The sequence below is a fragment of the Podospora pseudopauciseta genome, chromosome 1 (genome assembly GCF_035222475.1).
Source record: "Podospora pseudopauciseta strain CBS 411.78 chromosome 1, whole genome shotgun sequence".
Classification (NCBI taxonomy): Eukaryota; Fungi; Ascomycota; class Sordariomycetes; order Sordariales; family Podosporaceae; genus Podospora; species Podospora pseudopauciseta.
In genome coordinates this window covers 4,051,630-4,064,740 of record NC_085892.1, presented here as the reverse complement: position 1 = coordinate 4,064,740, position 13,111 = coordinate 4,051,630, and the positions used below count along the sequence as shown (strand labels likewise).

At 53.9% G+C, this 13,111-nt stretch overlaps 5 protein-coding genes across 5 annotated transcripts; 3 read left to right on the top strand and 2 right to left on the bottom strand.

Moving 5' to 3' along the window:
* Positions 1 to 415: 415 nt before the first annotated feature.
* Positions 416 to 1,993, top strand: QC763_111470 (uncharacterized protein; the record flags this gene model as incomplete). Its single annotated transcript, XM_062907733.1, has 1 exon — positions 416 to 1,993. The coding sequence occupies one exon, from the start codon at positions 416 to 418 to the stop codon at positions 1,991 to 1,993; it is 1,578 nt and encodes a 525-aa protein (XP_062770703.1).
* Positions 1,994 to 2,333: 340 nt separating this feature from the next.
* Positions 2,334 to 3,603, top strand: UTP11 (Small subunit (SSU) processome component). Its single transcript, XM_062907732.1, has 2 exons — positions 2,334 to 2,590; positions 2,665 to 3,603. Exons 1-2 carry the CDS (start codon positions 2,571 to 2,573, stop codon positions 3,407 to 3,409), a joined length of 765 nt encoding a protein of 254 aa, XP_062770702.1. The 5' UTR covers positions 2,334 to 2,570; the 3' UTR covers positions 3,410 to 3,603.
* Positions 3,604 to 3,663: 60 nt separating this feature from the next.
* QC763_111450 (uncharacterized protein) lies at positions 3,664 to 5,721 on the bottom strand (the record flags this gene model as incomplete). The annotated part of the gene is made up of 1 exon (XM_062907731.1): positions 3,664 to 5,721. One exon carries the CDS (start codon positions 5,719 to 5,721, stop codon positions 3,664 to 3,666), a length of 2,058 nt encoding a protein of 685 aa, XP_062770701.1.
* A 3,180-nt stretch (positions 5,722 to 8,901) lies between these two features.
* QC763_111440 (uncharacterized protein) lies at positions 8,902 to 10,638 on the bottom strand (the record flags this gene model as incomplete). Its single annotated transcript, XM_062907730.1, has 1 exon — positions 8,902 to 10,638. One exon carries the CDS (start codon positions 10,636 to 10,638, stop codon positions 8,902 to 8,904), a length of 1,737 nt encoding a protein of 578 aa, XP_062770700.1.
* A 674-nt stretch (positions 10,639 to 11,312) lies between these two features.
* Positions 11,313 to 12,863, top strand: MST1 (threonyl-tRNA synthetase; the record flags this gene model as incomplete). Its single annotated transcript, XM_062907729.1, has 1 exon — positions 11,313 to 12,863. The coding sequence occupies one exon, from the start codon at positions 11,313 to 11,315 to the stop codon at positions 12,861 to 12,863; it is 1,551 nt and encodes a 516-aa protein (XP_062770699.1).
* Between the last annotated feature and the right edge of the window lie 248 nt (positions 12,864 to 13,111).

Genomic DNA, 13,111 nt, shown 5'->3' with positions numbered 1-13,111 from the left:
ACCTACCACACCTTGACATGGCCTCACGTAACGAATAGCCAAACGACATCATCTGGAACTCTCAAACAGGAATATCAGATGACCGCTATGTCGTTGTTTTGCTTGCCCCATCGCGCTGCCCCCCTCTTCCAGGACTTGGTCTTGGCAACAGTATCGGCTCGACCAGCCAATCACTTCGTCGGTCATGTTGATGATGAGGTTTAAAACTTGCCGGTTAAGTTCACCGGGCGTTTTTAATGAGACGGACGTCCCTTCGATGGAGGGGACCGCCTGACTCGGCAGCCTCACTCGGGCCTCTGAATCTCTTACCATATGCCTTGACAAGGGATTTCGTTTCTTTAAGTACGGGAGGAACAGCCTCCACGGTGGTCTCGGTGCTTACAGCATCTCCGAGGAGCAAGCCAGGATATTCAACATGATCCCAAACCATGCCCCCAAGCCTTCCGTTACAAGGCAAGACAGTCAGTCTAGCCAAGGAAGCCAAGGGGGCAGCGTCTGGCTTGCCGATTGCCAGCAGTACCGAAACGTCATCGAGAGTCTCGCCTCGTCCGAGCCTAGGTTGAGACGTAGAGACCCCAGACTCGAACTCAAGAACATACCCTGGCCCTTCAAAAACACCAGAATCGCCGTGCTAGAGTCCCCATCCGCGGGCTCTCCCTTCACCAGAAAGCCGTGGCAGTGCAGCGACCCAGCAAAGTTCAGACTCTCCTTGACCGACGAATCACCCGCCTCAGGCCCAGATGGACGCCGAATCATCATCATGGAGGGCCAAGCCCCAGCCCACATCGGCACCCTGGGCACACACTTCAACATCCACCCCGCCTTCTTCGTCGACCACGAACGAGACAACGCCCCTGAAGCCTTCAAGTCCAACGACGCCTACTACAACATCTCGCTCCCATGCGTCCAAAAAGAGCATGTCACCATGAGATACTACCAGCTCATCTCCCTCCCCAACGACCTCCAAAGCAACTTTCGCGTCTTTTGCGCAGAAACCGGGCGCACCGTCACAACTACTCGAATCCTCGGTAAATTCGCCGACACAGTCTGCCTCCACAGGAAGTGCTCCATCTGGCGGCGCCCACGAGAAAATGGCACAGGCTGGGATTGCATCGTCATCACCGACCCCCCCCTCCGATACGTAGGGACCTCTTACGAAGCCTACAACCCGATTCCCGTCTCCCCCATCACGCGCTTCCACCAGGGGGGGTACCCCGACTTCATCCCTCACCAACGACAGATGAAAAACCTCCACCGCGGCGGCCCGCCCAGAACGACACTCCTCGACGACTTGTGCTTCTACCTCGATCACCACTGGGATTTATTCGACAGCCACGGCACCGACCTGGTCTTGACCCTCGCGCAAAAGATCGTCGCAAGCCATTACCGCCAACACGTCGGTTTTTTGCAGACGTACATCTCTCACGTGCAGCATAGCATGTCGAGGCAGGAGAATCTCGAGTATTTCAACACCACCGCGGTAGAGAAACAGTGGTCAGATGTACAGTCGTATGAGCGGAGGTTGTCGTACTATTGTATTGATCTCGAGTCGATCATGATACAGTGTCGGATTCCGTTTCAGGCACCGAACGTTTTGTCTGGCAGTGGTTCGTCTTCCGAGGCAGATTTTCAGTTTTTGTACATGGCGTTGAAGGATGTGAGGAGGAGGGTCGAGCTTTTGAGCAGTAGTATCACTGGGCTGGCGGGGATGGCGGGGAATAGGCAGGCGGTGGAGGAGCAGGTGTTGAGCAGGCAGGAGGCGACGAGCGTCAAGGCGTTGACGGTGGTGGGGTTGGTGTTTATACCGCTTGGGTTTGTAGCGAGCTTGTTTGGGATGGAGGATTGGTTTGCGCCCGGGGGGGAGAGGTTTTGGATGTATTGGGCGGTTGCCGTGCCGGTTAGTGTGGTGGCTTTTGGGCTGTATTTTTTTGCAAAGGTGGTGAGGGGTGGGGGGATGGGGAAGCGTAGGGTAGAGGGGAAGGGGATGTGTTGATCTGTTTTGTTGGAGTCTTTGTGGTGTTTGGGATGTGGGCGTTGGGGAAAGGAATGATTGATGACTGACCTATATACTCTACTTACATCTGGATTATAAGCCAGATGGAAAATTGCTAAAACAATCGCTATCAATGGAACACAGCAGACTTTTGATATTCCTCCAAAACATTTCCTGAAATTGACATCTCGAATATGACGTCGTCAGAAAGCGTACATTGAAAGTGGATCTCGAACCCTTGTGGTCTGGATCTCGACCCACAGTGGAGTTAGGAGACCCCACCCAACCCTGCTGCCAAAGTCTTATCTTATCGCAGCTGTGCAGCTCTCAAATTTTGGTTCTGCCGTCTGTCGAGCAAAGCCCGCCAGAAATCCTGACCGCCCGCTGCTTTCGCTGTTGAAGAGCGACGATCTCGCTATCAATCGATTATTCGATCACTCTACTTCCACCTTCACTGTCGCACTTTTTCAGTTGTAACAGCGACAGCGATATCAATCAACCCGATTCCATCACAAAAGTCGCAAAAGAAAGTCAACAGAACCGCAACCCAAAAAGTCGCAAACCCCAAACCATCATCATGTCTTCCCTACGGAACAGGTAACCCCTTCCCTCCCCCCCCCCCCTCCCCCTCCTCATCTTTTTTTTCAAATGCTAACCAGTAAATAACACAGCGTCCAACGCCGCTCCCACCGCGAACGCGCCCAGCCCCTCGAGCGCGCCAAACTCGGCCTCCTAGAAAAGAAAAAAGATTATCAAAAACGCGCAAAGGACTACAAAAAAAAGCAAACAGTCCTCAAATCCCTCCGGGAGAAAGCCGCCGAGAAGAACGAAGATGAGTTCTATTTCGGCATGATGTCCCGCAAGTCGGCCGGGTCGTCTTCTCTCACTGCGGGAAAAGGGTTTGATGGAAAGGTAGCGGGGGATAGGGGAAACAAGGCTATGGGTGTGGATTTAGTCAGGCTGCTCAAGACGCAGGATTTGGGGTATGTGAGGACTGTGAGGAATATTGTTGCCAAGGAGGTGAGGGGGTTGGAGGAGAGGTGGGTGCTTGCGGGCGGGGGGGAAGAGGAGGAGGATAGTGAGGATGAGTTTGATATGGGAGGGCAACAACCGAAGAAAGCGAAGAAGATTGTTTTTTGTGAGGGGGTTGAGGAGCGGAAGGAGGTGGTGGAGGGAAGGAAAAGGCAGGAGAGGGAACAGGAGCGTGATGATGAGGATGATGAGGAGAGGGTGAGGAAGGAGCGGAATTTGGAGAAATTGGCTAAGAAGTTGAAGGAGGCGAGGAAAAAGCTCAAGGCGTTGACGGATGCCGAGTTGGAACTGGAGGTTACACAGGCGAAGATGGCGAAAACGGCGACGAGCGGGGGGGTTACGAAGGCGGGGAGGAGGATTAAGGTCAGGGAGAGGAAGAGGTGATCTCTGGGCTGGAGATGGTTTTCTTTGATTTGTTTTTGTAATGTACGTTTCTGCCACTAGTACCCATCGTTTGTTTTTCCCTCTCCAAACAGAGCGAGAGTCTGGCTTCACTCTGAGGGGAAAAGGGGGAGGGAGATATTGATATTAGAACCTGAGATATATACCCGACGCCAGAATTCATGAGTTCATATCCTGTCCTGCCTGACCCAAAAAAACCCAACCGGTGGAATCAAATATCGACATGAAAGAAACACCTATAGCTTCCCTAACCCGCAACATCTCGCCAACCCGTTGATGATTCCCCCGAGACATTTAAACACCAGCGCTAGACTCCCAATCAAGCATTTGAAGAAAATCTTGATCAGCCACACCAACGCCCTCAGCACAGCAGGTAACTTCTCCTCCTTTTCTTTCACCGATCGTTTGCCGTATTCACTATCCTGGCTCTCGAGGTCAATCTCGAACTGTTCCATCCTCTTCTTGCTGGATCGGCTTTTAGACCTCTTCTCCGCCTTCTTGGCCTCTTTCTTCCGTTGTTTCTCTTCTCTTCTCATGCTCGCACGGGAATCGCCCCCTGCCCGTCTGGACGACCGTGAAGAGCGACGGTCGCCGGAGATGACAGAACCATTCCCCCCACCAAAAACAACCGGAGGCGGCTCGAAGACCTCGACACCGGCGGTATATTGGTCGTCCCCGTGCGCGACCAGCACCAACGCAGCAACAACAACATCAACCAGGTACACCGCCTCGATCTTGGCCGCGATGGAGGTGTCGACTTCCAGCCAACCCTGCCCTGTCCCGTCGCGGGTGAGTTTGGCGAGGTGGACGGGCGATTCGAGGTGCTCGAGGGTGTATTCTGTTCTTGAATAAACCGGGTTTCTCTCTATCGTCACGCAAAAGGGCATGGCTAAGGCGGGGTGGACGAGGAAGTGGTTGCCCGAATCGGGATCGAAGACTAACCGCGCGGATTCTTGCTGCGCGAGCGCGACGGTTGTTGCGTCGTTGGAGCGGTCGGCTACCAGGCGTGCTGCGGCGGAGGGCCATAACTGGGCGACCAAACCGTCGTTTTCGTTCCGCAGGCCGGGGGGAGTGAGGGAGGTTGTCAGGACTTCTAGCCAGTTTTTGGCGTTGTGTTGGAGGGAGCGGGTGGATTTGCTTGTGCGGAGGGACATGCTTGTTCGAAGGGAGGTGGAAGAGGGGGGCGTGGAGGGGGAGGAGTTGATAATGTTTGCCGATTGGGAGACGCCACCTGGGGTTGGGGATTGGGAGGGGGAGCCGCTGTTTGGGGAGGGGGGGGATTGTTTGAAGGGTTTGTTTGGGTCGTAGCGGGAGAGGGAGACGAGGGCGGAGGCGGAGGTTGGGTCGATTCGGAGGCAGTAGAAGGGTTGCGAGGTGGAGGAGGAGAGGGTGTAGACTGGGGCGTCCGGGGTTGTGGTGAGTTTGAGGCAGAAGGGGCGGCCTTCAAGAGAGGAGGCTTTCCAGCCGTTGGTTACTTTCCAGAGGGAGCGCAGTTCTTCTGTTGAGGAGACGGGCGGGATCACGGCCGGTTCGTGGTGGCGGGGCCAGCGGGAGGAGGTTGTGGTGGGCGCTGGGGACTGGATTGGTCCTTGGGGGGGTGATTGAGGGTTGTGGTTGCTGGTGACAGTTGGGGCGCGCTCTCGTCGTGGGGAGTAGAGAGGACGGGAGATGGCTGCTTGGGGAATGCGGGTTGGGGAGGCTTCTTTTGGGTAGTACTCCTGTCTGTCCAGAGGAAGCTCGGGGTTGTAGGTGGGAAAGATGGAGCGAAGTTGTGGTGGGTTTTGATGGGACGAGGAAGATGGTCCTCCTGAAGAAGAAGATTGACCAGCCGGGGCGTATGTGAGTGGTGGTTTGGCAATTGAACTTCGAGATCGAGCGCTGTTACTCCTGACAAGAGTCTGCGCTTCGGAGAAGGCTGTCTCGCATCGCTGCGGTGGATCGCTCACCGGCTGAGCACATGCCGTCTCAACCACGGGGTCCGGGACAGGTACAGCATTGGACGGCCCGGCCTCGCTCTCCTGGGGATATTGCCGTCGTTGAGATTCTCGAGCGTCAAGAGCATGTTGCCATGGATTGGTTGATACAACCCTTTGCTTTCCTTCCCTGACTGAAGAGTCCCTCCGTATCCTCGAACCACGAGGAGGCGATGCTTCTGTCGAATTGGACGGCCCCTCCTGAGGTGTCCCTGACCTAGTCGGTGGTCTCTGCTGGTTCTGACTCCTCGACGGTGGTCTGGCAGTAGTATTTGGGAAGAGGGAGAAGCCTCCCGGCCCCTGAGGTGGTGGTGCCGACATGGTGTGTGGGCGATATGCGGTGTCGTGGCTATGCTGTGTTTCCTAGCCTTCTCTTATGCTTCTTTTTCCCTTCCTTTCTCAGTATCCTACACTTTCCACGTTTCCGTGTCGCGAACCGGCAGAACACAAGTCGCACAGCAATTCCGGAAGTACCTGTAGACCTGCTATCGAGACATTATGGAGCGATGGATCAACACTGTCGACGGCAACAACAACAACAATTGGCGATATTGGACCAGGAAGCAAGAGCAACCAGTGCACAAAATGGAACAAGAGAGAGAGGGACCAAAATCGTTTTATTCAGGAGGTCGTACCACAGTACATGCTGTGATAGCCAGAATACCCCGGTACAAGCGCGTTGCTTCTACACAGTCTCATGCAGTGCGCTATGGAAGCTCTTGTTTCCGTCTGCAGTGGGATGCTGTATTTTTAAGCGCTGGGGGCCGAGAGCGACGTGTTGGTGGTGCCTTGTGAGTGGACGGTGGTCAAAAGAGGGGAAATAGCCGCTCGAAATAGATTCCCTTGGTGACACCCTGGAAACCCCCAGCCAATCAGCGACCAAATCACTCTGCAGTTAGACGCCCTTCACTTGCCTCCCTCTGCTCACACCGCGCGCTCGACTTTCTTCTCCGTGACTTTTGGGAAGAGGGTGCGGAAGTGCGTGTTATTCGCTGGTGGGCTTCTCTCATCTTTCCAAACTCCGAGTGGGAAGCAACCTAACGTGGGCTTTCGCCCAGACCGCCCTTCTCTCTGGAAGGAGGGGCACAAGGCTGGAAGAGGGCGGCACTTTGTCTAATTGGTGATGAGATCAGATCATTTTTTCTACCCACGCCGCTAACCTCTTTTCTGAGTGCGAGTGCGGCATCAGATCTCAACCAACGGGAGTGAGACGATCAGTCACTGCTTACTGCCCGCCTTGTCTTGAGCGGCTTCCGTACCGGAAATCTTCACCAGATGGTCCACTGGAGATACCACATTCCGTCCCAGAGAATACTTTAACTTCCTTCTTCAAGAGTGACCAACTCGCAGCTTTGCCGCCATCACGCCCAGCACCGCGGTTCCTCCCGCTTGCTGATATCTTCGTCATTGAGCCCGGCATGGCGGTAAAAGAGGCGCCTACGGACCGTTGATGCCCTCGTCAGTGATAAGACGGGATGATGGCTGCGTTTCAGAAGTCTGCCTTGTCCAGTCTCTTGCCGTGTCCATGTCCATCTCAATTTCCAATCCAAGAATCCGTTGTGGTGATGCCTCTCTCGCGTTCAATGTCCAAAACGCATGGCAAGAGTTACACCACCCTCCGGGCCGTCCCCATCCACGCCTCTCATCAACACTGTTGATATTACCCTCCCCCCTCAAGCGAGCAAAACATGCCTCTATCCTGCATCGGAAGCCAGGCCACCCGTTCGGCTGTTGCTGCTCACATATAACACTTCTCTCTGACGATATGATATAATCTGTTTAGAATAGCTCCCGCTCCAGAAATCTGGAGTGCATATGCATGCCACGTTATACTACCTACCGTGGCCTATAAGACGAAGGGGGGGATATCGTGGTCTAGTCATACTTTGTGCTTTCATGCTTCATGCCGTGGATGGGTACAGATGTCAAATTTGCATCTCGAACCCTGTTGCCGTCAGTCAGCCTTGAAATGTCTGTGAGGGACGGCAGAGGCGGGATGGTTCTTCCCAAGCCAATCTTGATCTAAACCTGGAGCCACTACCATCGACAGCGCGGCTCGAGATGGTAAACCTGGTGCTGGGTAAGCTTTGCAATTCTCCCGGTCTGGTAACGTTAACCGGCCAGCCTTGAAATGTCTGTGAGAAACGGTAGGGCGGGATGGATATCCTAAGTCAGGCTTGATCTAATCCTGGGTACCTAAATCTCGATAAGAGACAGCCTTAAATGTCTGTGAGAGACGGCATGAAAACAGAATGAGCCTTCACAGACCGGCTATGATCTAAACATGGACCCGGACCTCAACTGGGTGGCTCAAGATGGAAACCTCATCTATGAATGGCATCATTTATGGACCAGGGCTACCTTAGTGTCCTGCCATAGACGGTTGTCGACGAAGCTCGTTTGCTGCCCTCCTTCCAATGGAACCCACGTCCTAAAACATCACTGATCATGCCATCTGAAAAAAAGGCCCGCTAGTTCACACTATTTCAAACGCCCAACTACCTACTACCTAGCTAGGCCTATCCAAAAATATCTCATGGCCCAACCCCCGTGGCTGCCGCTAGTGCCCCACTGTTCAAGAACCATGTCTCCGGGTCGTGGGTGTTCTATTTTCTGTTCAACCTCCCATCTTCGCCTAGGTGCCTCCCCGAAGGCAATCACATCTCCGGCTTGATAACCCTTCTCGTCACCACCGCGAGAGAAAACAGTCCCTCAAGCCGACCATCCCGACACCGACCCGCCTTCCCATCAGCAGCCTTCCACCTTCCTCTCTCCCGTCCATTAGATATTATTAGCCAAAAGCACACCTACAAGATTGGTTAAAACCATCGCCTGGTACCCACCTATGACGCCCATGAATGCCCAGTCAGCGACCACACCATCATTACCATCAGTCAACAACACCTCAAACGAAGTCCCATAGCGAGATACAGTAAGCAACCTAACACAAACAGGATGAGCTACCGGCGCGAACAACACCATTCGATCGCCGTTGCCTCTCAACACCGCGAACGCCTCTTGTCAGGCGAAGGTCGTCTATAACCAGTTTCAAGAGAAGAACTCAAAGACCATTCTCCTTCTATACCTAGATCAGTCACATCGGGTATACTTCTCAATATACAAACATGCACCCAACAGAGTCGAAACCCATTTCGAGATATAATTTTGCAGTCTTTGAGTAGATATTCATAAACATTCGCCATGTTCCCTTAAACTAAGCACAAGCAAAACTAGAAAACATTCTACCCAAAAAGTTACAAACAAGCCACAATAAATTTCGGGTATCTGTTATATCCCCTCCCTCTCCTATCATACCATCCAAAATTCCATCCCATACGGTTCTGTTCTGAATTTCCCTATCCCGATCCTCTGGGAGGTCTTCAATTCCAAAAATCCCATCCCATATCCCCCCATATCCCTTTACCCATAATAACCCAACCGACGCCGCCCCCTCCCAAACCGACCAAGTCCGAAAACCCATCCTTCTCACCCCCTCCCCCCTCACCACCTCTTACTATCAATCAACTTCTCCCCCCCCTCCCTCCCCCGCCCCACCACCTCCCTAACCCTCTCCGCCTCAATAGCCTTCAACCTCGCCCGCGCACTATCCAACCTCTCAACCCCACTGTTAATCGTCGCAATGTGCACACTCAACGGTACGCTCGGCACCAGCTCCGCCGCCGAAACATCATCCCTCAACCCCTGAATCTCAGCCTGTATTTTGATCAGATCCGACACCAGCCCCGTAACCTGCTTCACCGCCTTTAACCTCTGCGTCTCAATTTGACCAAGAACACTCAACTGCGACTTGAAGTCCTTTAGTTTCTGATTATTCGCCCCGACCAGAGTCCAGAGCGTGTACAAGATATCCTGACGCGAGGTCTTGACCTCCTCTGTGCTGCGGTGGGCGACCTCATGGATGATTTCAAGGTGGTCCTCCGCCTTGGTAAGAGACGACAAGACGGTCTGAGCTTCGAGAATGAGGCTGGCGATTCTGTCTTGGACGTGGGAGGCGTGGCGGAGGTAGGTAACCTTCAGGTGGTCTTCCGTAAAGACCACAGGTTGGAAAGGAGACAAAACCCACTCAACCATTTGGCTGAGCCAGGGGTCGTTGTTCTCAATCCTGGGTTTGAGGACATTGTCTCCCTCCAAGGTGTCGAGCTGGCGGGCTGTCCAGCGGTTCATGCTGATGACCGAGTCAACGGTAGACCCAACGTGGACGTTGAAGCTGCTGAGCTCGTGGACAACCGAACGAACAGTGTCAATGTAGCCGTCAAATTCAAGAACGAGCTCTTGCTTCCCCTTGAGGTTGCTGTGCCGGACGATGGTGCGCAAATCACGAATGGTGGCTTCGGAACGCTTGATGTCGAGTGGGAGCGTGACGCCTTCCACGGTCCTTTCCAGTACCTGCTCCAGAAGGCTTTGGGCGTCGACCAAGCTGTCAAAGTCGACGTTTGCGGGCTTGTCGTCTTCAGACTTGGTGGGTCCGCAAAAAGGTACGTTCAGGTAAGAGACACCAGGGAGTCGGCACAGCGGTGAAAGAGACACTGCGAGCGACTTGGTGACCATGTTCTTGGCGATGATTGTGGTGCCAGATAAAACATAGACGGCCAGCAGGAAACCGATCGGATACTTGATGGCCCAAAACGCAAGCCCAATCACGTCGAGCATCCAGGAGAATACTGAACCGAGAATGCCATCACTCGGGACGGGGCGTTCCAGTTCCCCTGACTGTCTCATACTTCGTCGTCGGCCTCGAACTCTAGGACTTTCCTTGACCATGCCAAGACGCTTCCGTAGCCCGGGTGGTGGTGTTGGTCTCTTTGGAGATTTAATAGTTGTCGAGGACCAGGCGCTGCCCCCCTCTTCAGTTGGACTCTCGACCTCAACCTTGGGCATGACAAACTCGGGCCCTGGTTCACGGTGTTGTTCCTTCGAAGAATGCCTCACAGATTGTGGCACCGACGGGCGAAAGGGCGACTTGAGGATAAATTGCTCATCGTTCTCGGCTTTGCTGAGATATGTCTCGATGCTCTCGTCCTGCGAGCCACCAATGCTCCATGGCTGTGAGGCTCCAATGCTGACAGGCTGTGAATCAAACGAGGTGGACGGGTCGCTGTTGGAGGGAACAATCTCTTCGTCGTAGGCAAAGCTGCCCGTCTCGCTGCCCTCCACCATACGCCATGAACTTTCAGGTCGGTACGAACCCTCGCGCTCCTGCTTTCGAGTGATGGCCATGATTGTTTGTCGCGTTGGGCGAGGGGAACAAACGCGGTGTCGCCTGGAGGGGAAGAAAAATAATTAAAAGGCAGACGCGACGTGGCAGGCCTATATGTACGTCACTCGGGCGCAGGGATGATTCGGTAGTCTGTCGCTACCCGATATTGCTTCAAATCAGAAGGGGAACGATAGCGTGGTTAATAAGTGAGTCACGACAAGGCAACAGCAGAACCAAGAGGATAACGATGGGCGCTTGATGCCAGTAAATAATGATTGTTATATGCAGGTTTCAAAAAACTAAAAAACTAGAACGAACATGGTGATGCTGCAATCGGGGCAAAAAATGCAGTTAGGTGCCCAATGCAATAGGTAGTGTTGAAGCAAGAGGATGTTGTTGTTGCTCGGATGTGGGGGAGCATCATTTGGATGGATGCGCTGTCTCGCTTCTCCACTGCCACGCCAGGTCACCCCTGCAGCATCCCCATAAATCCCTAGCTTCCGGGGGGTGGGCTAGCCAATAGAGGAATGGCCCGCCGCCAGTTGTCCACCGTGATCGACGAGGTGGCCTGTGCATCTCGAAAACCCAAGCGCCAATCTGGGCTGGGCATTTCGAATTGTTCCGTCGTCGAGTGAACAGAAGTCGAGACGACGTCAAAGCCTTGTTGGAGTAAAACGGTCGCCCGGCCGGCAAGATGCTTCCACAGAGGGTAGCCAGATGGCCAACTCATTCCCTAACGAGGAACCTCAGACCATCACAAAAAGCACCACTACCCACCCGACAACTCCAGCTCCAGCTCCAGCTTCAGCTCCGAAGCTGCTCGACATGTGAAGCTACCACCCCCGCCGCCAGCCAAACCACCACCCCACCATCCAACAAACCATTCAAGAAAACACCACCACCACCACCACCAGCACCAGAAAAAACACCCCCAGACCACCGAACCCTCGGCCTCCACCAAAAACTCTTCACCACCTCCATCTACTCCCCCGGCTCCGCCTTCTTCCTCCCCTCGGGCACCCGCATCTTCAACCGCCTCGTCTCCTTCCTCCGCAACCAATACGTCCGCTACGGCTTCGAAGAAGTAATCACCCCCCTCATCTACAAAAAAGACCTCTGGGCCAAGTCGGGCCACCTCGAAAACTATGCCCAGGACATGTACACCGTCACCGGCGCCCGCCACGCATCTTCGGAAGAAACCGAAGAAACCGACCGCGAATATGGCCTCAAACCCATGAACTGCCCCGGCCACTGCCTCATCTTTTCCAGTCAGAAACGCTCCTTTCGCGACCTCCCCATCCGCTACGCCGACTTCTCCCCTCTCCACCGAAACGAAAACACGGGCTCCCTCACCGGCCTCACTCGTGTGAGGAGGTTCCACCAGGATGATGGGCATATTTTCTGTCGTCCCGTTCAAATAGAGGAGGAGATTAAAAAGTCGCTGGAGTTTGTCAAGCATACTTATGCCACCCTTGGATTGGGGCCGTATCGGTTGGCGTTGTCTACCCGACCAGAACAATACATTGGTTCACTGGAAGATTGGGAAAATGCAGAGAATGCCTTGAAAAGGGCGTTGGACAAGAGCGGGACGGACTGGACGGTTAATGAGGGAGATGGGGCGTTTTATGGACCAAAGATTGATATTGTCTTGAGGGATAGTCATGGGAAGGAGCACCAGACTGCGACGATACAACTTGATTTCCAGCTGCCTAAGAGGTTTGAGTTGGAGTATATCGCTCCCGCGCCGGAGCTGGAACAAAAGGGGGAGACGACTACTGACCCGGAGTTGCTGGCGAGCTTTGGGCCGGTGAGACCGGTGATGATACACCGGGCGGTGCTGGGGTCTGTGGAGAGGTTGATGGCGTTGTTGATTGAGCACTATGATGGTAGGTACCCGTTGTGGTTGAACCCAAATCAGATCAAGATTATTACTTTGAATGATACCGAGCCGGTGGTGGAGTGGGCCACTCGGGTGAGGGAGAGGCTGTTGGGGATCGCAGATGGGGATGTTACTCCGACGCATTTTGCGGTTGATCTTGATACCAGCGCGAGACCGATTGCTGTCAAGAAGGCAGAGGCTGTTAGTGCGGGAGTGAGTGTGGTGGTTACTATTGGGGCTTCAGAGGTGGAGGGTAAATCTCTCAGTGTTGACATGTCTGCTGTTACTGGGTCGAGGAAGAGGGTGACAATGGGACCCGAGGAGCTGAGGGCTTGGGTGGGGGAGAGGGTTGCTGCTCATGAGTAGACGTGGCTGTCAACCCTAGGTGTATATATGCAGAGCTGTATATACCTTGAGTACAATGTGTTGCCAGTTTCCATTCCGCTTGGCAACAGAGAGCTATATAAACCCGCCTTTTCCCTTCCCCTCCCGGCCACAAGAAGGGGGGTCAGAAATTCTCTTGCCTACATCTGATTGACTGTAGCACAGCACTGGAGTTCAATTCCTCGAGCGAGCGGGGGAGAAAAAAAATTGTTCTCTTGCTGTACTGCCCC

Bases quoted from the DNA above. Each gene is read 5' to 3' on its own strand.
- UTP11 (XM_062907732.1), top strand. From the start codon at position 2,571: ATGTCTTCCCTACGGAACAG. The intron at 2,591-2,664 runs GTAACCCCTTCC...TAAATAACACAG, and splicing joins ATGTCTTCCCTACGGAACAG to CGTCCAACGCCGCTCCCACC.